Source organism: Xenopus laevis, chromosome 3S (assembly GCF_017654675.1).
Source record: "Xenopus laevis strain J_2021 chromosome 3S, Xenopus_laevis_v10.1, whole genome shotgun sequence".
NCBI lineage: Eukaryota > Metazoa > Chordata > Amphibia > Anura > Pipidae > Xenopus > Xenopus laevis.
This window is the reverse complement of record NC_054376.1, coordinates 109,642,348-109,665,021: the sequence shown is the minus strand read 5'-3', so window position 1 is coordinate 109,665,021 and position 22,674 is coordinate 109,642,348. Positions and strand designations below refer to the sequence as shown.

Genomic DNA, 22,674 nt, shown 5'->3' with positions numbered 1-22,674 from the left:
TCTAGTATGTTATAGAATGACCAAATCTAAGCAACTTTTCAATTTATTATTTATTTGTTTTTTTAATTATTTGCCTTTTTCTGAATCTTTGCAGTTTTCAAAAAGAGGTCACTGACCCCCGTCGAAATACAAATGTTCTGCAAAGATACAGATTTATTATAATTGCTACTTTTTATCACTCATCTTTTTATTTAGGCCTCTCCTATTCATATTCCAGTCTCTTATTCAAATCAATGCATGGTTACTAGGGACAGTCGGATCCTAGCAACCAGACTAGTATACATTTCTAACTGGAGGACTGCCAAATATAAAGCCTTATAACTCAACAACCACAAATACTGTAATAGAAAATTACAACCAATTGCAAATTGTGTCAGAATATCACACTCTACATCAGTGGTCCCCAACCAGTAGCGCGTGAGCAACATGTTGCTCCCCAACCCCTTGGATGTTGCTCCCAGTGTCCTCAAAGTAAGTGCTTATTTTTGAATTCCAGGCTTGGAAGCAAGATTTGGTTGCATAAAAACCTGATGCACTGCCAAACAGAATCTTATTGTAGGTTGACAATCCACATAGGTGTTACCAAATACCCAATCACAGCACTTATTTGGCACCCCAAGAACTTTTTTCATGCTAGTGATGCTCCCAAACTCCTTTTACTTCTAAATGTTGCTCACGGGTTCTTAAGGTTGGGGATCCCTGCTCTACATCATACTCAAAGGTGAACAACCCCTTTAAGTCCAGTATATCATGACCGGGATGAATGAAAACCTTTGCAGACAACATTTCTTATTTTATAGAGATAACCAACATCATCTTGTAAGGTAAATACTTAATTATAATTAAATACACTTTATATTTTCTACATGTTTTATTTCTTTTTCTTAAAAGGGTTGTTCAACAACTAAACTGGAAAAAGTGTTTGAAGGTGGACAACCCCTTTTATGTACAAGGATTCACTAAGGGGTGTTTGTATGTTCGGTACTTCATTAAATCCAGGATCAGACTGGGCTGGTGGGAAATGAAAAACCTGTTGGGCCCTGGCCCTCATGGGCCTCCATTGGCTCTGTCCACTTCTTCCCTGGCTGTTAACTGCCCCCATACACCACATACCTGTATGTACAGCTCCGGGGGGCCTGTTTAGTGGTGTACGGCTGGGGTGTCAGTAGGGTTGCCACCTTTTCCTAAATGTATTACCGGCTGGTGGGGAGCGGGAACAAAAATGGGTGGGGTGTGACATCAAAAGGGGCGGGACATGATGCAAAAGGGGGCGGAACTGTGGTGCGGGGATTTTAGGACGGATTTCAGTTAAGTTTTACAGGGGCAGGCCGAGGGGTCTCTTTAAGGGTATTACAAATTTACCAGCAGCTACATTGCCGTTAAATTTGTAATCCTGGCCTTGGCATGTGTTTTACCGGCTAGGCTGGTAAAATACCGGCTGGGTGGCAACACTAGGTGTGAGTCCCCAAGGCGCCAGTGTCCGTGGGCCCCAGATGCCCCAGTCCGATTGTTCCTTTTAGGAAAAATTATGCACAAGCCCTGGAAAAAAAAAGTGAATGCATGCTCAGCTCACCCCCATCTTACTTACAATTTCTGGGGGCCCTTAGTGTAGATTTATACATGTGCAGTAAAGTAGAATCCTGCAGCAGGTCGGTTACCCGGGAAAAAAAACGGTACCCTATGGAACGAGGGTAAGCGTTTCAGGTCCGGGTATAGATGCGGGATGCTGATCGGGTTGCGGGTCTCTTCTTGCTGCAGCTCTCTCCCTGCAGCTTTCCCTCCCCTCCCATTGGACTTCAGGCACAGCTCTCTAACATCACACGGCGAGCTTCTGTCCTACAGGATTCTGTAGCAACCTGCATTAATAATTGGACTTCAGCTGCATTTCTTTATGTATTTATAAATTCCAATTTGGGGTGAACAGTTCTGCACGCTGAAGATTTCTGTTATTTTGTCCTATTTATTGTTTGCTTCACATTAATAAAAATAAAAAAATAAACATCTTCAGTTGTAGGCATGTGCTGTAAATGAAATGGTGCAAACTCTCAAACAATCCATTTTAATTCCAGGTTGGGAGGCAACAAAACATGAAAAATGCCAAGGGAGGTGAAAACTTTTACAAGGCACTGTATCTGCACTGTATCTGCTGTCCTACATAGTCTTGACATCAATGGCTCTTACAGCAGTGTTGTAATATATATGTAACCTTTTTATGAGCTAAGGTGGGTAATCAGAGCTTTCTGAATAACATGTTTCCAGATAAGGGATCTTACTACCTATATCTTTACTGGAGATGTTTGTATGTTCTTACTCTTGCAGTTGTTGACTCACGTCTATTTTAGTTATAAGAGAAGGAAAGTCATATCCTACTTGGGGGTGCCAAATGTTAGGCACCCCCAAGTGAATGTATTAACTTACCTTAAACCCAAGGTCGGTGCTCCTATCAGCAGAAAACTGCACTGGCCTGGGGTTATTCCAGTGAACACAACGGAGTGATCCTCTTCCAGCTTCTTCTCGCTGCTGCACATGCACATTAGAGTGAAAAGCCAAACTTTAAATAAGAAGTCGGCTATTTTGTTCTACTGAGCATGCGTCTGCCCCGGGAAATTTGAAGAAAGAAAAAGCAGGAATAGGATCGCTCCATGGTGCTCACTGGTATAACCCTGGGCCAGTGCAGTTTTCTGCTGATAGGAGGAGTAAATACAATCACTTGGGACAGGGGCACCTAACATTTGGGACAACTTTCGTTCTTCTTTAAAACAGAACATTCTTTATTGCCTGCTATTTAAGAAAACGTATCCAGTGGCTGTAGCTTCCCCAAATATGATCTTTGCCCTGTGGCCTACCAGCACTTTAAAGTGTCCCTGATCAGTGGCAGAACTACCGGGGGAGCAGGGGGTGCGAGCGGGCCAGGGCCGCACCCCCTCAGGGCCCCCCGGCAGCGCCGCACGCCACTGAAATCCCCCTGGCAGCACAGCGCGCCACTAAAATTCGGCCGTACGGAGGGGGCGGGGTCCGGCTGCGCGTCACGCACCAGGGCCCGCCCCCCTCTGGGAACGCTTCTGTCCCTGATCATCGTCAGAACAGCTTGATTTAAATAAGGGACTAACAGTTACATACTGAAGTGTAGAGGAGATAAGGAAAACTGGGTAATCTGTGGTAATACTAAAGTCATGCAGGATCAAGATGGTTGTTTTATTAGAGGAAAATGAGAAATTCACTTATGGAATCCAACCGTAGGGTTGGATTCAGAAACACTACTATAGTTTATATAAACAAGCTGTTGTGTAGCAATGGGGGCAGCCATTCAAGCACAGGATACACAATAGATAACAGATACTTTATGAAGAATCCCATTGTAGACTACAGAGCTTATCTTTTATCTGCTGTGTATCCTGTGCTTGAATGGCTGCCCCCATTGCTACACAGCAGCTTGTTTATATGAACTAACCAGTGCAGGAGAACGGTACATTTCATCATTACTTTAGAAGATTTCCATTTTTTGGTGTTAGTTTTCCTTTACAGGGGAAGGAAACCTAGTTGGCGCAAAAACCCTCCCCCCCTCCCGTGTGTTGCCCATCAAAATCAGCCAAGTCAGCTACAAAACCAGCCCAAAACTAGCCAAGAGGCACTTCAAAAGTAGCCCAAAATAACACAAGATGTGCAGTGAAAAAAAGTCTAAAATATAAATGAACATATGTGAAAATATGCCTTTTTATATTTTTACTGATTTGCACATTTTTCCGAAAAGCAAAATGGGAAAGATTTGCCTCTTCACCAGGGGCATAACTACAGAGGAGGGCTCAGGGGGTATAGGGGCCCCATAAGGCCTTAATACATATACAATTTCAATAAATATTGGTAAAACATGTCAACCTCGAGTAATTTTTTTGGCCAGCAGATTGAAATTCCCAACTACTACACAAGTCAGCAGGGGTGCTTCCACAATGAGGCGGGTTGAGGCTGTAGCCTCAACCGGCAGTGACCCACAAGGTACCAGCGGCAGCAAAAATGCTGCTCCAGGTACTTTAAGAGCGATTTTCCGGGGGAGGGGGGGCAGCAGCAGGGGCTTCTATACCAGCCTCAGGCAACCAAATCCCTTTAGCAGAGAAGATTTGTGTCTCCAAAGATGCCCCAGTAGCTCCCCATCTTCTTTTCTGCTGATTCACTGCACATGCTCTGTGCTGCTGTCACTTACTGAGCTTAGGGACCCACTCACAATATACAGTACACATAGAATAGAAATGTCACAATATAAGGATGATTATTAATTAAAATGGATAATTACTACGCAGAAACCAGTGCAATTAGCATCAGAATTTAATAATCAGCCCTGTAGCATCAGCTTATATTACAGACCAACCTCATTTTCTGCTTGATAATTAGTGACGACCCCTAAGCTTAGCTTCTCAACAGCTGCTCAGAGCCCACTGAGCATGTGACACTTTCCAAGATGGTGACCCCCTGTGACAAGTTAGGGATAGGGTCTCATGGGGCCCCTATACCTCCTGGGCCCCCTCTGTAGTTACACTCCTGGTGACGGGCAAATCTGTCCCATTTTGCTTCATGGAAACAGTGAAAACTTGAAAATGGTATATGTTCACATATATTTGTTTATTTTTAAAACTTTTTTTTCACTGCACGTATCGTGCTATTTTTGGGCTACTTTTGAAGTGCCTCTTGGCTGGTTTTGAATGTTAGACCTGGCCACCCTGCTACTTTTACTGTAATATGGATGAGTGTGTAGGTGTTAATGGAGGAGGGCTGAGAATGTACCTAAAGAAGGGTTAGACAGTAAGGGTTAGTTCACACAAGGAGATTCGGGGAGATTTCGTCGCCTGGCAACTATGGAAAACGCAGCTCCGCGTGTGCTTTAGTGCAGGCGACTTTTCATTATAGCCTATGGGAAAACACGCTGAGGCAGTTCGGGGAGATTGTCGCTCAGAAGACGAGGCGATTAGTCGACAGGCGACAAAATCTCCCCGAATCTCCTCGTGTGAACTAACCCTAAATGGAGAAGCCATTCTCAAATGATAAAAGGAAAAAGAACTACTATAGGTTACACATTACACTCCTGCGCCACCTGCTGGACATCTGGAGGTGAACAGGCGGAATGAGCTGAATCAGCCTTTTCTCCTAACCACCTGACCTAAAGTCATATGACCGGCTGAGCAGAGACTGGGCTGTGGCAGAACAAGTGAAGTTTAGAGGCAGGGCTGCCGGTGAGTGTTGTTTGCAGTGACGCCGGGTGTCTGGGAGAAGCTTTATTGGACATCAGTCAGCAGGAGTGGGCTCTATACACTCTACCACAGTCACATGGGCACATTTGGAAGTGGACGGTAACCCTAATCTGATTGGTTGTACAACTGCGATGGGGCTGGTGGAGGGTTTAGTTCCCCTTTAAATTCACAAGCATTATGGTCGTTTAAGGGCTGCAGTGTTCAAAGTTCTAAGCAAATTCTCTAATTTATTATTCCTGAATTATATTATTGTTACTGTTTTTAAAGTCCCATTATAGCATTTCTGATGTATCTCCAGCAAAAAAACTCTCTCCCCCCCCCCTCTCTCTCTCTCTCTCTCTCTCCTTTTCTTATTTAAAGGAGAACTATCGCGAAAATGAAAATTTAATATAAGCTTCATCATACTGAAATAAGAAATGTTCTAAATACAATCAATTAAATATTCTGCATTGTTTCTGAAATAATCAAGTTGATCTTCACTATCCCTCTCTCAGCATTTGTTTCTCTTCATTCTGTCTTCATGCAGCAGTTGGGTGTCAGATAATCATTGACAGTTAGAGCAGTTAGAGCTATTTCAGTGAGCTCTTAATACATCTGCTAGGAAAGGGAGCCCCCCTATAAGATATATTGGATCATTCATCTGACACCCAACTGCTGCATGAAGACAGAATGAAACAGATGCTGAGAGAGGAAAAGTGAATATAAACTTGATTATTTCAGAAACAGTACAGAATATTTAATTGATTGTAGAAAGTTTATTATTTCAGTATGATGAAATTTTCATTGTTGCAATAGTCCCCCTTTAAATTCACAGGCATTATGGTCACTTAGGGGCTGCAGTGTTCAAAGACTTAAAGTTCTAAGCAAATTCTCTCATTTATTATTCCTGAATTATATTATTGTTACTGTTTTTAAAGTCCAATTATAGCATTTCTGTATCTCCAGCAAAAAACTCTCTCTCTCTGTCATTGACTGTAGGGGTAACAGACCCCACTGCTGCTAAGGACTAGTCTGGGTATGTGTAAGCCATTCTCTTATTTAAGATAACATGTACAGATCAGCATTTATCATGCACTGATCAGAGCTGAATGTGAATCTTTCCTTTCTGTACTTGCGGTGACTCTCCTATTTCCTGTTTATGGAGGATTTTGTGCTAGAGAATTAATGACATGGAACACCCTGTGTCCTGACAGTGAAACACAATAGGTTCATGTAATAAAGTGCAGACTTTGTTCTGGTCCAGTAACCCCAGAGCAACCAATCAGATGTTTGTGAAGGTTCTCCTTCATCCAAGTCATGGTATAGCTATAGTAATAAGCAGAATCAAGACAAGACCATGCTAGGCCCCCCTCCCGAAAAAAAAAGCCCATGCGCATTACCTTGCACTGCTCTGCTGGTCGCGCCCCCCTCCCTGAGGAAGCTGATCCCGTGTTCCAGGCTCCCCTGTTTCTGGGGCCCCCCAGCGACCGCGGGATCAGTTTCCTCTATAGTTGTAATAAGTTAAATCAAATAAACTTTCTGTTTTGCTGGTCCAACTCGCTTTTTCAATTCAAAATGATATGTAAGAATGCATGCTTCTGGAGTTAAAGGGATGGTTCACCTTTAAGTTAACTTTTAGTATGTTATAGAATGGCCAATTCTAAGCAACTTTTCAATTGGTCGTCATTATTTATTTTCTATCGTTTTTTTAACGATTTGCTTTCTTCTTCTGACTCTTTCTAGCTTTTAAAAGGGGGTCACTGACCCCCATCTAAAAACAAATGCTCTGTAAGGCTACAAATGTATTGTTATTGCAACTTTTTATTACTGATCTTTTTATTTAGGCCTCTCCTATTCATATTCCAGTCTCTTATTCAAATCAATGCATGGTTGCTAGGGTAATTTGGATACATTGCAAACTGGAGAGCTGCTGAATAAAAAGCTAAATAACTCAAAAACCACAAATAATAAAAAATGAAAACCAATTGCAAATTGTCTCAGAATATCACTCTCTACATCATACTAAACATTAACTCAAAGGTGAACAACCCCTTTAAATACCCTGGAATTTTGCTCCAATCTGCATAACCTTTCTATCATAACCACAGTGTCGGACTGGCCCGGCGGGAAACCGGGAAAAACCCGGTGGGCCCAGACCCTCGTTGGCCCCTGCCAGGCCAGAACCCTTCTCCAGATATTTAGGATTGCAAAAAAAAAAAAAACATTTCCGGCGCTGCGCCTCCTGCATATGTGCGCAGAGCGGCCATGTTGCGCATGTGCGACGAACGGCTCACTCCGACGAGTCTTAGTAAGGGGGCGGGGGGGCCTGGGCCCCCCAGTCCGACCCTACATAACCAGCATGGGGTCAGAGAGCTCATGTTGGTAAGGTGTTGATTGTATTAGCATGATTAGCGCCACAAGGTGCCAAAGCAGCAGTGAATGTTGCAGACAATACTGACTTTTCAGCTCTCTAAGTCTGAGTTAGTCAGTGACTTGAAGGGGGGCCACATGGGACATAACTGTTCAGTGAGTTTGTAATTGATCCTCAGAATTCAGCTCAGATTCAAAAGCAACAGTTATGACCCATGTGGCCCCCCTCAAGTCACTGATTGGTTACTGCCTGGTAACCAATCAGTGGAAACCAAGAGAGCTGAAAAGCAGGAAGTAGTGTTCTGGCTATTATGTTACACATCCAGACACTCCAGCCTTTATACATTACATTTTTGGCTAACTAACTATATTAGAAACACTTTTTATTTTGCACAGTCTATCTATTTACCTACTTTTTATTTTTACACTGAAGAATTCCTTTAAAGCAGCCCAGGATGCAGTGCTTATTAAAGGTCCTTCTAAGTTTTTTGGACACCCCAGCTACATATGAGGACCAAGTTCTTACATCTGACCTGCTTTCCAACTTCACTGGTAGTTTTGATATTATTGCTTCTCCTTTTCCTGATATTAACAAAGGCCCAATCTGGATACTTGCACATTTTAAGGGCCCCTCTGAAATGTTCCAACTCTTTTGCCTCGTGCTGTGCATGGTGTGATCTAGTGGATGATGGGAGTCAAACAGCAGGCACTGGTCTGTGTGGGTTGGTTTTCTGTAGACCTCTATTTCCAGCTTTCCACCCTCTCTGACTCTTACCAAGCAGTCAAAAAAGCCAGTGTGTTATCTTGCATATTTACATGAGTAAACTTGATGTTGTGGTCCACTGCGTCAGGGCCGGAACTAGGGGTAGGCAGAGTAGGCACGTGCCTAGGGCGCAATGCTTAGGGGGCGCCCAGCACGTACCTTTAACTGCTGCCTACCCCTGTCCGGTCTTTATTACTGTTCTTTGTGCGCATGAGACAGGAGCGTGGCATGCGATGTATGCGCGTGTGCGCATGCGTGCGCCTAAGTGATTGAGAGTGACATGTGCTGTGATGCTTTTGTCAGCGTGCCTGCGCGCGCTCAGTGTAGGGGGTGACGCGGCAGGTCGGGTTGCCTGGGGCGCCTGCCCAGGCTGGCCCGGCCCTGCACTGCGTTTATGTGTTCAGTGAAAGTCTGTACCTCTTGTGTGTGTATCTGAACCCAGGTGTCATCAACATATCTGAACCAATGACTGGGTGTGATTCCGTTGAAAGTACCCACAACCTTGTACTGTACTTCACTGTACTGGTGACCCCATGGTGATCCCATGGTGCAGCCATACTTCTGCCTGTAAAACCCTGATGTTTTCTTTCACACAACTGACCAGTGGCGCTCCGCCAATGAGGCGAGTTGAGGAACTCGCCTCAGACGGCAGTGCCCCGCTGGTTGCCAGGGGTGGCAAAAATGGCGCTCCTAGTAACTAAGAGCTGAATTTCCGGGGGAGGCGGCAAAAACAAAGGCCGCCTCGGGCGGCAAATTGGGCGGGATCGTCCCTGCAACTGACCAGTAAATGCTGCTGCTGATTGGTTGCTATGGCTTACAAGATCAGTTGCAGCCTCCCAATATTTTAATCTATTGCCTCTTACTGTCTGTCTAATTGACAAAGGGAAAGTTAAACCCTCTGTAGCTGACGCACACTTTGTAAGTCTTTTTAAAGGAGTAATTCCCTGTGTTGATATCACTGCAATCCCCACATTCCCCCGTTCTCTTTACCATTTAATTATGTAACCAGTGTGTGGGAATGGACATCAGGTCCCCCATTCTGGTGCACAAACAAGATTTTGAGATGATACAAGGCTTGCTTTAATAACAGTGTCCACAAAATGGCTCCTGTCTACTTGCTATAATTATAAATTCCCAGGCCGAAGGAAACAAGATTAAAAAAATGTATATAGTGTAATTAAAGTTCATTTTGCTTGACTAACGGGATAAAATAGGATTTGGATTCATTTTTATTTGTCCCCTTGAATAGGAAGCTGTCTAAATAAAAGACATTAAAATGTATAATGTGTAACTGTGAATGTATTTTTTTGAGAGAGAGGAAACTCACAGGTCCACATCGCGGCCACTCATTCGTTGTGTCCAGTCCTAATAGTGTGCTGGCTCCCTCTTACTGGTCTCCAATCCAGTGGACATCATATGTAGGGGGTTAGGTGGGTGAGAAAGCCAATCCACACACTTTGGATAAAAATCACTGTCCAGCTTTATTGAAAAAATTAAAACAACAGACAGGCATCTTTAGCAGTTGTACTCCTACCCTATGACATGTAGAATCACCTGACGCATTTCATGCCCCCTTCTGGCACTTCATCAATGTATTTTTTTGCCCGCATATCATGTACATGGTTTGTTTTTTTGTTTTTTTTTAGAAATTAATCCATTAGCATGAAGCTCATTATTCTAGACGATTATGATCAAGCCAGTGAGTGGGCAGCTAAATACATAAGAAATCGCATCATCCAGTTTAATCCGACCGCTGATAAGTACTTTACTTTGGGGCTTCCGACAGGTAAGATTCCTGCAGCAATGGTTTCCACACTGGCACACACCTCTAACAGATGGAGAAGGCACATAACCCAGCAGTTTGTAGCTACTGCCTCAGAAAACCAAACTTTATTATAGAAGGTAGCTTTGCCGCCTATTTGGCCAGGGCCAAACAACAAAGTTTCAGTTTTAGGGGGTAAAAAGTAGTGCAGTTCAGAAAGGGAGAGGGGCACATCTGTACTTGTTTAAGATACACAAGGTTACAAAATGTAGAAAGAGGCCCTCTATCTCTGTGCACTAGTTTTATCAAAACGTGTTAAGCCCTTTAACTTGTTAGTATCAAGTTATCATTTGGAAAAGTAGTTTGCTGTACCCTCCTAAGGTGTTGTAGGGCTGCTATAGGGGATGTCCATACAAACAGCTGGGCGGGCAAGGAAAATCCATAGCTAGAATGTCCTTTTTCCATCATCATGTCCTTGAAAAACATTTTTGTCGTAGCCTTTAAATCCTGCAGTGCTCAAGCCAAAGGGGTCCAGGACTGCACAAAGCAGCCACTGACTGGACTGAGACAGTTGCCTGGATTTAAATACCAAAGAAAATTGATTGTAGGCAGGCACCAATCCGGAACACCAGTAAGTAGAATCCAGGAGCCCAACATTTAAATAAAATGGGGTCATTGGTTGGCTTTACAAACTCCACCTAAAAAACTCCTTATTGGCCCCATCTCCTTTAAATATCTTGTATTTGTCTTAAAGGGATACTGTCATAGGAAAATGTGTTTTTTTCAAAACACATCAGTTAATAGTGCTGCTCCAGCAGACTTCTGCACTGAAATCCAATTCTCAAAAGAGCAAACAGATTTTTTTATATTCAATTTTGAAATCTGACATGGGGCTAGACATATTGTCAGTTTCCCAGCTGCCCCAGTCATGTGACTTGTGCCTGCACTTTAGGATGGAACTACTTTCTGGCAGGCTGTTATTCCTCCCACTTAATGTAACTGAATCAGTCTCAGTGGGACTTGGCTTTTACTATTGATTGTTGTTCTTATATCTATCAGGCAGCTGTTATCTTGTGTTAGGGAGCTGCTATCTGGTTACCTTTCCATTGTTCTGTTGTTAGGCTGCTGGTGGGGGAGGGGAGAAAGGGAGGGAGGTGATATCAATCCAACTTGCAGTACAGCAGTAAAGAGTGACTAAAGTTTATCAGAGCATAAGTCACATGACTGGGGGCAGCTGGGAAACTGACAATATGTCTAGCCCCATGTCAGATTTCAAAATTGAATATAACAAAATCTGTTTGCTCTTTTGAAAAATGGATTTCACAGCAGAATTTTGCTGGAGCAGCACTATTAACTGATGCTTTTTTTAAAAAAACATGTTTTCCCATGACAGTATCCCTTTAAGAAAGTTATCCTATGATTGTGTCCTTGGGTGACATGAAACATGTAAGGCTTTTTTATTTTTTATAAATAATGTAAAATAAAACTTTTATTGTACTAATTTAAATGTCGGGCTCCTGGATTCTACTTTCCGGTGTTCCGGATTGGTTCCTGCCTACAATCAATTTTATTTGACTTACTCCCCTTTGCTGAAGGTCTGGGGCATGAGCACCCGGACCCTCCGTTGAAAGTGGTAAGCCAAGGATTTCAGCTTTTTGTGTTTTGGAAATGGATTTAAATACCTGCAATGAGTATATGTAATTTTTCCGATGTACACTGAGCATATTAAAGCCATACTGTGCCTCTGCATCTATTTTCTTTGATCTGAATTAATATTAGAAAGGGCATTGGTTCTGTTCTGTCTCCAAGGTTTGGATCATTTAAACAGAATTCTTTGTAGGATTCCAAGCTATAACTCAACAGTCATACGTTCAATTAACAAATTATTTTACCCTACAGGAAGCACCCCCCTAGGATGCTACAAAAAACTAATTGAGTACCATAAAAATGGAGATCTGTCCTTCAAGTATGTGAAAACATTCAATATGGATGAGTATGTGGGTAAGTTCATCGCTCTGTTCTGGGTTGTACCGCTGAGGTTAAGTCAAATAATGGGAGCCTGATGTTCCATGCATGTTGTGTTAGAGAATAGTGCAGTCATCTGGTCTGCTGTAAGGATGCCTCTCTCAAATCCTTCATTGTCTGGCTCACACACTTGTTTAAAGGGGCAGAAAACTTAAATTCGACATTTTGTATAATAAAATTAATTTAAATTAATTTGCAGGTCAGTTTCTATCTTGGCTACAGCAGTATTCAGTTACATAGTTACATAGTTAGTTACATAGTTAAATTGGGTTGAAAAAAGACAAAGTCCATCAAGTCCAACCCCTCCAAATGAAAACCCAGCATCCATACACACACCCCTCCCTACTTTTAATTAAATTCTACATACCCATATCTAGAGCTTAGAATCACAATAGCCTTTGATATTATGTCTGTCCAAAAAATCATCCAAGTCATTCTTAAAGGCATTAACTGAATCAGCCATCACAACATCACCCGGCAGTGCATTCCACAACCTCACTGTCCTGACTGTGAAGAACCCCCTACGTTGCTTCAAATGAAAGTTCTTTTCTTCTAGTCTAAAGGGGTGGCCTCTGGTACAGTGATCCACTTTATGGGTAAAAAGGTCCCCTGCTATTTGTCTATAATGTCCTCTAATGTACTTGTAAAGTGTAATCATGTCCCCTCACAAGCGCCTTTTTTCCAGAGAAAACAACCCCAACCTTGACAGTCTACCCTCATAATTTAAGTCTTCCATCCCTCCAACCAATTTAGTTGCACTTAGTCTCTGCACTCTCTCAAGCTCATTTATATCCCTCTTAAGGACTGGAGTCCAAAACTGCACTGCATACTCCAGATGAGGCCTCACCAGGGACCTATAAAGAGGCATAATTATGTTTTCATCCCTTGAGTTAATGCCCCTTTTTTATACAAGACAGAACTTTATTTGCTTTAGTAGCCACAGAATGACACTGCGCAGAATTATATATACACAACAATTGGGACTATAAATCCCCGCCCATGTGACCCCCAACTACTCAATTATACGTGAATACTTCAAATATGTAAAAGGCAATATTTATTGTTCAACACTATGCCAAAATCTCAAATTAAAAACAATTAAAACCTAACTAAGCAGCGCTGCGTGTACAAAGGGATCCCTTGTGAATATTATAGGTGTAACCCAGCATGGGTAATGATTGAAAGTTGTGGTGTGAAAGTGGCGTATCTGGAGCCACCTATAGCGAAAGTTCCAAATTATCCGATGCTGGTATTCGATTAATTATAACCGAAATATGAATAATGGAATATCCCAGGTGTCAAAGTGCCAGAGTCAATAGGTATCAATAAAGCACCCCTTCAGGGTAGGTCTCCTCTAGATAATAACCCCGTTCAATGTTCAAGGGGAGGGGTTTTATGCACCTGCCGTACGGCCAAAACCCTGTAGGTGAGTACAAAATAATTGGCATGACCAAAAGGACGCCTCCGTGGGGTGTCCTACAAATATGGATGTTTTCCAGGGCAGCCCCGCTCAACCAAGATAAAGTATATTACCGACCATGCGGAAGTCCGTGAATAACTGTGAGTCCTTAGAGAGACGTGTGGCAGCGTCTTCGTTCCGGTTCCGTGATGAGCAGTATTCGGCAGTCCTGGCGCACACCACAACATTTAATCATTACCCATGCTGGGTTACACCTATAATATTCACAAGGGATCCCTTTGTACACGCAGCGCTGCTTAGTTAGGTTTTAATTGTTTTTAATTTGAGATTTTGGCATAGTGTTGAACAATAAATATTGCCTTTTACATATTTGAAGTATTCATGTATAATTGAGTAGTTGGGGGTCACATGGGCGGGGATTTATAGTCCCAATTGTTGTGTATATATGTTTAATTGTTGGAGGACACCCCAGCCCATTTGCCCCCACATATACACCAACATATCGAATTGTGGTGCCCACACTGCACTTATAGTTCGTTGTTGTTGTTTCACTGCCCAGAATTAGACAACTTGTTATCTACAACAACCACTAGATCCTTCTCATTTAAGGAAACTCTCAACACAGTTGGGTTGTTGCAGTAATCTACCCTCCTCCAGCGAAGACTTTCCCACAATGCCTTCTATACATCTGTGATTAGTTAGTTAATCACACAACATGGCAGACATTGAGGAATCTGGAATTTTGGCTGCAGGCTTATTGACTAATGATACATGATATCAATGATATGAATCAGCAGGGCTGACAGAATCGGCTGTCAATAGCAGTTATGTTTACAAATAGCCTTAAAAAAGTTTAATGTTTTTAATGACTGTATACTGGAATTTCTTTTTATTATGTAAATTGTTTTATTTGGGTTTAATTCCTCTTTAAAGGGATTCTGTCTTGATTTTTATGATGTCGTTTTTATTTCTAATTTACACTGTTCACACTGCAAAAAAATCCCCGTACAATATAAAATGTTATTCCTGAACCAGCAAGTGTATTTTGTTAAGTTGTAATATTGGTGTGTAGGTGCATCTCAGCTCATTTTGCCTGGTCATGTGCTTTCAGAAAGAGCCAGCACTTCAGGATGGAACTGCTTTCTGGCAGGCTGTTGTTTTTCCTACTCAATGTAACTGAATGTATTGCAGTGGGACCTGGATTTTACTATTGAGTGCTGTTCTTAGATTTACCAGGCAGCTGTTATCTTGTGTTAGGGAGCTGTTATCTGGTTACCTTCCCATTGTTCTGCTGATGGGCTGCTGGAGGGGAGGGGGTTGATATCACTCCAACTTGCAGTACAGCAGTAAAGAGTGGCTGAAGTTTATCAGAGCACACGTCACATGACTGGGAGCAGCTGGGAAACTGACAATATGTCTAGCCCCATGTCAATTTACCTGTGAAGTCTGTGTCCATCCTGTGTGAATGTGTTGGGGGTGTAGCTGTCTGAATGTAGTTTCTGGTACCCAGGCCTTCCCAGGGAGCACCCAGAGAGCTACTATTCCTTCATGTGGAACAACTTCTTCAAGCACATTGACATCAGCGCTGAGAACGCCCACATCTTGGATGGAAACACTGAAGACCTTCAGGCAGAGTGTGACCTGTTTGAAGAAAAGATTCGGGCTGCTGGAGGGATTGAACTGTTTGTTGGAGGTGAGGAAATTCTGACTAAGTGCTACAGAATCCAACATGGCTCCTACATACTGCATGTACAGGAGTTAACATACGCCATTGTTACTATTGTTATATATACATAATGGGGGGGAAAGGCTCAGGTTACACAGCAGATATCAGATAAGCTCTGTAGAACATAATGGTGTTATCTGTTATCCACTATTTAACCTGTGTCAAATAACCTTTTTTTCAATTTCCACCATTGCTACACAGCCACTTGTTTATATGAACTATAGTAGAGTTTCTGAAGCAAACAGATCAATTAACCAGTGCAGGGCAACACTACATGATATTTTCATTACTTTAAAAATTTTCATTTTTTGGGGTTACTGTTCCTTTAAAGGAGAACTAAACCCCCCGCAATGTTAAGCCCCTACTGGCTCCCCTCCATTGGCCCCCCCTCCCTGTTCCCCCCTTACCCCCAGAATTCTGTCCCCTCTTGAAATAGTGACCGCACATACAGAGCTCACGGACGCCATCTTCTTCTCTTCGGTTATCTTTGTGTCTTCTTCCTCCCCTTCGGCAATTTCCGTCTCTTTCAGCGTGAATCAGAAGATTGCTCCAGCTGCGCATGCAACATTACACCGCTCACTTCACGAAGATTTCCGAAGAGAAGAAGATGTCGTCCGTTAGCTCCGCTGCGCTTGCTCGGCATGTGCGGTCACTATTTCTGGAGGGGACAGAATTGTGGGGTAAGACTGTGCAGAGGGGAGGCCAACGGAGGGGGGCCAGTGGGGACTTAACATTGCAGGGGGTTTAGTTCTCCTTTAATAATGATGGTAGCTATAAAGAAATCAAAACACATGTAATTGCCCAAGCAACATCAAAACGTGTGAGAGAAACGCTTTGGATAAAATAGTTTTGTTCGGTCTTTTCCCTTTACAAACAAAACATTGGATTTTTTTTAATGGGTGTTGCAAAATACTTACAGATGTACTTTGGACAGAATTTTCCTTTTATAGACCCTGGATAAAATTATAATCTCTCCCAGCCTTACACCCATGTTCCTTTGTTACAGCAAATTGGCAGAGACGATATAGTTCAGCCCTTGCGACAGGTTCCTGCTCCAACAGGGAATGTTCTTTGCCAAGTAATGGAGCCATTTCCCAACATATTAAAGTATTTGTCCTTCTAGTGCCCCAGGCTTTTATTAGTCAATAGTCACATATTCCAGTACAGGCTGACGCTCCATTGTGCCAGTAGAGTAACCCTTAGCGCTCCAGGCTGGTAAATACTGGCACAAATAAGCACAAATTATTAGTATACATGGCCAGAGCCTCTGGGATTATAGTAATACTGTTACTGAAGATCCAATTAATTCTTACAATGTAAATGCTTGTTAATACATCTGTACTCTCTACAGCTCTACATTGTTATACACAATGCTGGAATCTCATTCTACTAGTAGTGACACTGTGTTGTGTTTGTATATTCCATACCAGATCTCTTGTGCCCCCTCCCATGTAGTTATCTAATATTACCACATACACAAATAATATTCTGGATCAAGGGTCACTTAAAGGAGAACTAAAGTTTAACTAAAAAAGTAGCTACAAATGTTGTATCTTATGTTTTGTGCTTCCATACCAGCCCAAGACAACCACAGTCCTTTAGCAGTAAAGATCTGTGTCTCCAAAGATGCCCCAGTAGCTCCCCATCTTCTTTTCTGCTGATTCACTGCACATGCTCTGTGCTGCTGTCACTTACTGAGCTTAGGGACCCACTCACAATATACGGTACACATACAATATAGAAATGTCACAATATAAGGCTGATTAGTAATATAGATAATTACTACATGGCAGCTCAGAAACCAGTGCAATTAGCATCAGAATTTAATAATCAGCCCTGTAGCATCAGCTTATATTACAGGGGAAGCTCATTTTCTGCTGGATAATTAGTGACGACCCCTAAGCTTAGCTTCTCAACAGCTGCTCAGAGCCCACTGAGCATGTGAGTGTCACAGACACTTTCCAAGATGGTGACCCCCTGTGACAAGTCTGAAGTCTTGGATCATTGCTGCTATTGACAAGCTGAAACTTTAGGCTGGTGCAATAAGTTCAGCATATAAAACATGATATTTTTAGCCACATTCATTTTTAGGGTTTAGTTCTCCTTTAAGCATTCTCTGGTGACTTTCCTCATTTTCAAAAATTTTGGGGCAAAAATCTGCTGGCCACCAAAATATCAAGAGGTTGAGCTGTTTTATATATATTTATTGAAATTGTATATGAATTAGGGTCTCATGGGGCCCCTATAACTTCTGGGCCCCCCTCTGTTACACTCCTGGTGACGGGCAAATCTGTCCCATTTTGCTTCATGGAAACTTGTGTATTTTTACATATATTTGTTTATTATTGAAACTTTTTTTTCACTGCACGTATTGTGCTATTTTTGGGCTACTTTTGAAGTGCCTCTTGGCTGGTTTTGGGCTGGTTTTGTAGCAGACTTTGGCTGGTTTTGAAAATTAGACCTGAGAACCCTGCTACTTTTACTGTAATATGGATGAGTGTGTAGGTGTTAATGGAGGAGGGCTGAGAATGTACCTAAACAAAGGATGGGACAGACAGGAGGATTCTCACAGGTGGGTGGGCGGTTGCCTCATACTGATTTAGTACTGGGACAGTAAGGGTGACCCCCTGTGACAAGTTTGAAGTCCTGGATCATTGCTGCTATTGAGAAGCTGAAACTTTAGGCTGGTGCAATAAGTTCAGTATATAAAATATGCCATTTTTAGCCACATTCATTTTTAGGGTTTAGTTCTCCTTTAATTGGCTTACTTGCCATGTTGCCTTTTTCCAAAGCCACAGAGCAGTGTTTGCTGCAGAGTTGTCCAAACTGTACAGTGAAGTGCAAATGACAGTAAAATGATGCCATACGAGCGAGAATGGGAAAAAATATGGAACTTGGCAGCACATAGTTCAATTAACACCACCCTGCTCGAAGCAGGATACAAGTAGTGATGGGCGAATTACTCCTGTTTCGGCGAATTTCCCTCGAAATGGGGAAAAATTTGTGAAACACGATAAAATGACGCCCGCATCAATTTTGGACACACGTCCAAAAAGTCACTTGCGTCAATGTTGACGCCGGTTTTATAGTCAATGGTTGTCCGAACAGTGTTGACGCACAGTGATTTTGATGCGAGTGGCTTTTCAGACGCGCGTCCGAAATTTCACTCTGGAGGACTGTGTGATCTCTGACTTCACTCTGATAAATATACCCCTATGCCTCCCCTTCTGGTACAGTCCGTGCCCCCCTCTCTAGCTAGAAAAGGTAATAAATACAAAAAAAGGAGACAAATGGTAACCAATATGGGAAAATTAATGTTTCCCGTCTAGAGTAGCCGGAGGGGAGAAAAGTAGGAGTCACTGTATTATACTTTATTATTTTGTTTTATAACGTTTACATATTGAACTTATACGCAGACAGATTTGATAATACTCCTAATGGTATTTGTGATTCTTACAAACTGGAAGAAATCCAGGAACTTACCATCGGAAACAACTTTTTTACCCACGGGTCGATCTGGTTCAGCCGACCGCACACCCCCCATTTGCGGGTGGCGGGCGATAGTGATGTGCGGGTCGAGAATTTTTGACCCGGACCGGGGCTGCTACTGCCATCTTTTTATAGCCCCACAGTGATGTCACAAAAGGGGTGGGGCAGGCGGAAGTCTACAAATTCCGGCGCCAGAAGCCGGGAAAGTACTAAGTCGCTCGACCCACACCTGCCTGCGACCTTAAGATTTTGTGCAGGAGTCGGCCCCAACCCAAGTGTCGGCCCGCACATCACTAGGGGCGGGTCCGGGTCGAGCTCTTCTTCCAGCTCTCCCTGCAGCCACCTTAAACTGCCAGCTTCCGACTTCCGGGTTCTGGTTTTATAGCCACGCACCTGCTTGCCCCGCCCCTTTTGTGACGCCATTGGCGGGGTGGCATGGGTCTATAAAAGGGACGCGTAAGTCATGTGCGGGTGGAGAGAGGGAAGATATCGGGTGGGTTGGGGAAAAACTCGACCTGCACATCACTAACTTGGACGGCTTTTCTCCCTCTTTATAACTTTTAGAAAACCTTCTAAAATCAAGAAAACACGGGAATAACAATCTGTTATCTTTATTAAACAATAAAAAGTTTAAAAAAAAAATGATGCCATATTTAGGGGTCTGTGGAGCCGTTGGCAAGGCTGTGGGCAGCAAAAATCCCCAGAGCTCCGGTTAGAAAGCTTTGCTGTAAGTCGGTGCCACACAAGGAGATCATTGGCTTCTACCTGTATGTTCCTTAGGTTTTTAGCTGATCTTTATATAACATGTCGTTTATTGCTGTTAAATACAGGTATCGGTCCTGATGGCCACATAGCTTTCAATGAGCCAGGGTCAAGTCTGGTCTCCAGGACCCGAGTGAAAACGTTGGCCATGGACACTATTCTGGCTAATGCACGCTTCTTTGATGGCAACCTCTCCAAAGTGCCAACAATGGCCCTGACTGTGGGTGTGGGGACTGTTATGGACTCCAAAGAAGTAAGATGGACCTTTGAGCTGATTTGATGTTCTATGAAGGAAGGGGTGTGTGTGGGAGAGGGGCAAGTGTCTGTGTGTATACAAAATCAAATCACACTCAATTCTTTTATTGCAGGTCATGATTCTCATCACGGGAGCCCATAAAGCCTTTGCTTTGTATAAGGCAATTGAGGAAGGTGTAAATCACATGTGGACAGTCTCTGCCTTCCAGCAGCACCCGAGCACGGTGTTTGTCTGCGACGAGGATGCCACTCTGGAGCTTCGTGTGAAGACTGTAAAATATTTCAAAGGTGTTCAATTTGTTTAGTAAAATACAAGCTAAATTCCTCTTCGGTTTTTGAACTGTTAATCCCTCTTCAATGTAATAAGCCAAATCTTTGCTTCACCACACTTGGGGCCAGATTATAACATGGGAAGAATAAACCGATCAAGAAATCATCTGAGCCCTTGAGCAGGTTAGGGAATTGCGGCAATACAACAAATATCTTTGAGACTCTCACGCGAGACAGACATCCACTCTCTACTGAGGCCACCAAACTTCAAGGAGAAAATGTTTTTTATTCAAAACACATCAGTTAATAGTTCTGCTCCAGCAGCATTTAATTTTGAAATCTGACATGGGGCTAGACATATTGTCAGTTTCCCAGCTGCCCACAGTCATGTGACTTGTGCTCTGATAAACTTAAGTCACTCTTTACTGCTGTACTGCAAGTTGGACTGATATTACCTTCCTTCCCCCCTCCCCACCAGAAGCCTAACAACAGAACAATGGGAAGGTAACCAGATAGCAGCTCCCTAACACAATATAACAGCTGAACAGCTGCCTGGTAGATCTAAGAACAACACTCAATAGTAAAATCCAGGTCCCACTGCAACACATTCAGTTACATTGAGTAGGAAAAACAACATCCTGCCAGAAAGCAGTTCCTTCCTAAAGTGCTGACTCTTTCTGAAATCACATGACCAGGCAAAATGACCTGAGATGGCGCCTACACACCATTATTACAACTAAACAAAATACACTTGTTTCCGGAATGAAATTTTATTTTGTAGAGGGAATTATTTGCAGAGTAAACAGTGTAATTTAGAAATGTAAATCCATTTATAACTACTTTTTTACTGTATATTAACAGGTCTGATGCGTGTTCACAACAAACTGGTTGATCCGCTGTACAGCATGAAGGAGAAATGGACGGAAACTGGGCGAATTCCAAGGAAACCCTACAGCGACTGAACCACAAAGAGACTCTATTCCCATTGAAGTTGGACTGTGAAGAAGTATAGGAAGAGCAGGCAGAGACTGGGATGCTATAAGCCTATGTACTAGCAGAGTGCTGCTTGGGATAAATTTTTACACATTACATTACACTCTTTGTATAATCTAGACACTCCATTGGAATACTAAATGTTTCTTACTCCAGGTTTTGTATTAAAAGGCGTACAGCTTGGTATTCATTGTGTCTTTCCTTCTTTTCCTTTTGAGACACAGTATATGTGCTGATTAGTTGCATTTTGGAGGCTGAAGGCAGATTAAAGGAAAACTATTCCCCCAAAATGAACACTTAAGCAACAGATAGTTCATATCATATTAAGTGGCATATTAAAGAATCTTACCAAACTGGAATATATATTTAAGTAAATATTGCCCTTTTACATCTCTTGCCTTGAGCCACCATTTTGTGATGGTCTGTGTGCTGCCTCAGAGATCACCTGACCAGAAATACTTCAACTCTTAACTGTAACAGGAAGAAGTGTGGAAGCAAAAGACAGAACTCTGTCTGTTAATTGGCTCATGTGACCTAACAAGGTTTGTTTGTGTGAACCGTGAATCATAGGATCCCAGGGGGCGGCCCTTATTTTTTAAAATGGCAATTTTCTATTAATGATTACCCAATGGCACATACTACTAGAAAAGTATATTATTATGAAAATGGTTTATTTACATGAAGCAGGGTTTTACATATGAGCTGTTTTACTCAGTATCTTTTTATAGAGACCTACATTGGTTGGGGGGGGTATAGTTTTCCTTTAAAGGGCAACAGACTAGAAATCAGTCCTCTCCCAGAACTAGATTTAGCTGATGTTAAAGGGCATGTAAAGTCTAAAAAAGAATAAGGCTAGAAATGCTGTATTTTGTATACTAAATATAAACATGAACTTACTGCACCACAAGCCTAATCAAACAAATAATTTATGCTTTCAAAGTTGGCCACAGGGGGCTGTCATCTTATAACTTTGTTAAACATCTTTGCAAGACTAAGACTGTGCACATGCTCAGTGTGGTCTGGGCTGCTTAGGGATCATCATAAACAAAGCTGCTTGAGTTCTGCATGGCTGGGAAGTAAATTTGCCAGGGCAACGCTAATTCACTAAAATGCAAAGTTGCATCCAGGGAGTCAAATGATGGCGAAGTTTCGGTAGCGTTGATTCAGCAAGCTGCATTGGCTAATTTGCATACGGCGGGAAGTTACATTTCAATGGACTTATATGTTGCAGATACATTACACTACACAAGCCCAGTGAACTTTAATAAAATAAAGTTGTTATATTGCCCTACACATGAGCCCAGTGTATAGTTTATGTGCCATATGTTAGGAAATGTAGGGGGGAAGCCGGGTACCCCAAAAAAAATTATGATCTTTTGCAGCCTATCACCCTGAAAAACTGAAAAGTCTAGCGTTTTTTGGGAAAAATTTTCAACTATTTTTTTGAGTAACTCCTATCTACTCTATTGCACTTCGCCTGTATTGAGGTGGCGAGAGCAAGTCTGGCGCAAGAGGTAACGTTCATTAAAATCTGCATCTTAGTGAATTTGCGTAGTTACGTCCATTCACCAGATCAAAAATTCACCTGGCGTTGAGTGCGAAGTAGCGCTACAGTCTATT

General features: G+C 42.5%; 1 protein-coding gene across 3 annotated transcripts; it reads left to right on the top strand.

The window, feature by feature from the left end:
- Window positions 1-5,066: 5,066 nt before the first annotated feature.
- gnpda1.S (glucosamine-6-phosphate deaminase 1 S homeolog) lies at window positions 5,067-21,240 on the top strand. Of its 3 annotated transcripts, none has more exons than XM_018254169.2 (7): window positions 5,067-5,222; window positions 9,999-10,138; window positions 12,014-12,115; window positions 15,070-15,252; window positions 19,605-19,789; window positions 19,905-20,079; window positions 20,923-21,240. In XM_018254169.2, the coding sequence occupies exons 2-7, from the start codon at window positions 10,015-10,017 to the stop codon at window positions 21,021-21,023; spliced, it is 870 nt and encodes a 289-aa protein (XP_018109658.1). In that variant the 5' UTR covers window positions 5,067-5,222; window positions 9,999-10,014; the 3' UTR covers window positions 21,024-21,240.
- Window positions 21,241-22,674: the final 1,434 nt, after the last annotated feature.

Bases quoted from the DNA above. Each gene is read 5' to 3' on its own strand.
- gnpda1.S (XM_018254169.2), top strand. From the start codon at position 10,015: ATGAAGCTCATTATTCTAGACGATTATGATCAAGCCAGTGAGTGGGCA. The intron at 10,139-12,013 runs GTAAGATTCCTG...TTTACCCTACAG, and splicing joins TACTTTGGGGCTTCCGACAG to GAAGCACCCCCCTAGGATGC. The intron at 19,790-19,904 runs GTAAGATGGACC...CTTTTATTGCAG, and splicing joins CTGTTATGGACTCCAAAGAA to GTCATGATTCTCATCACGGG.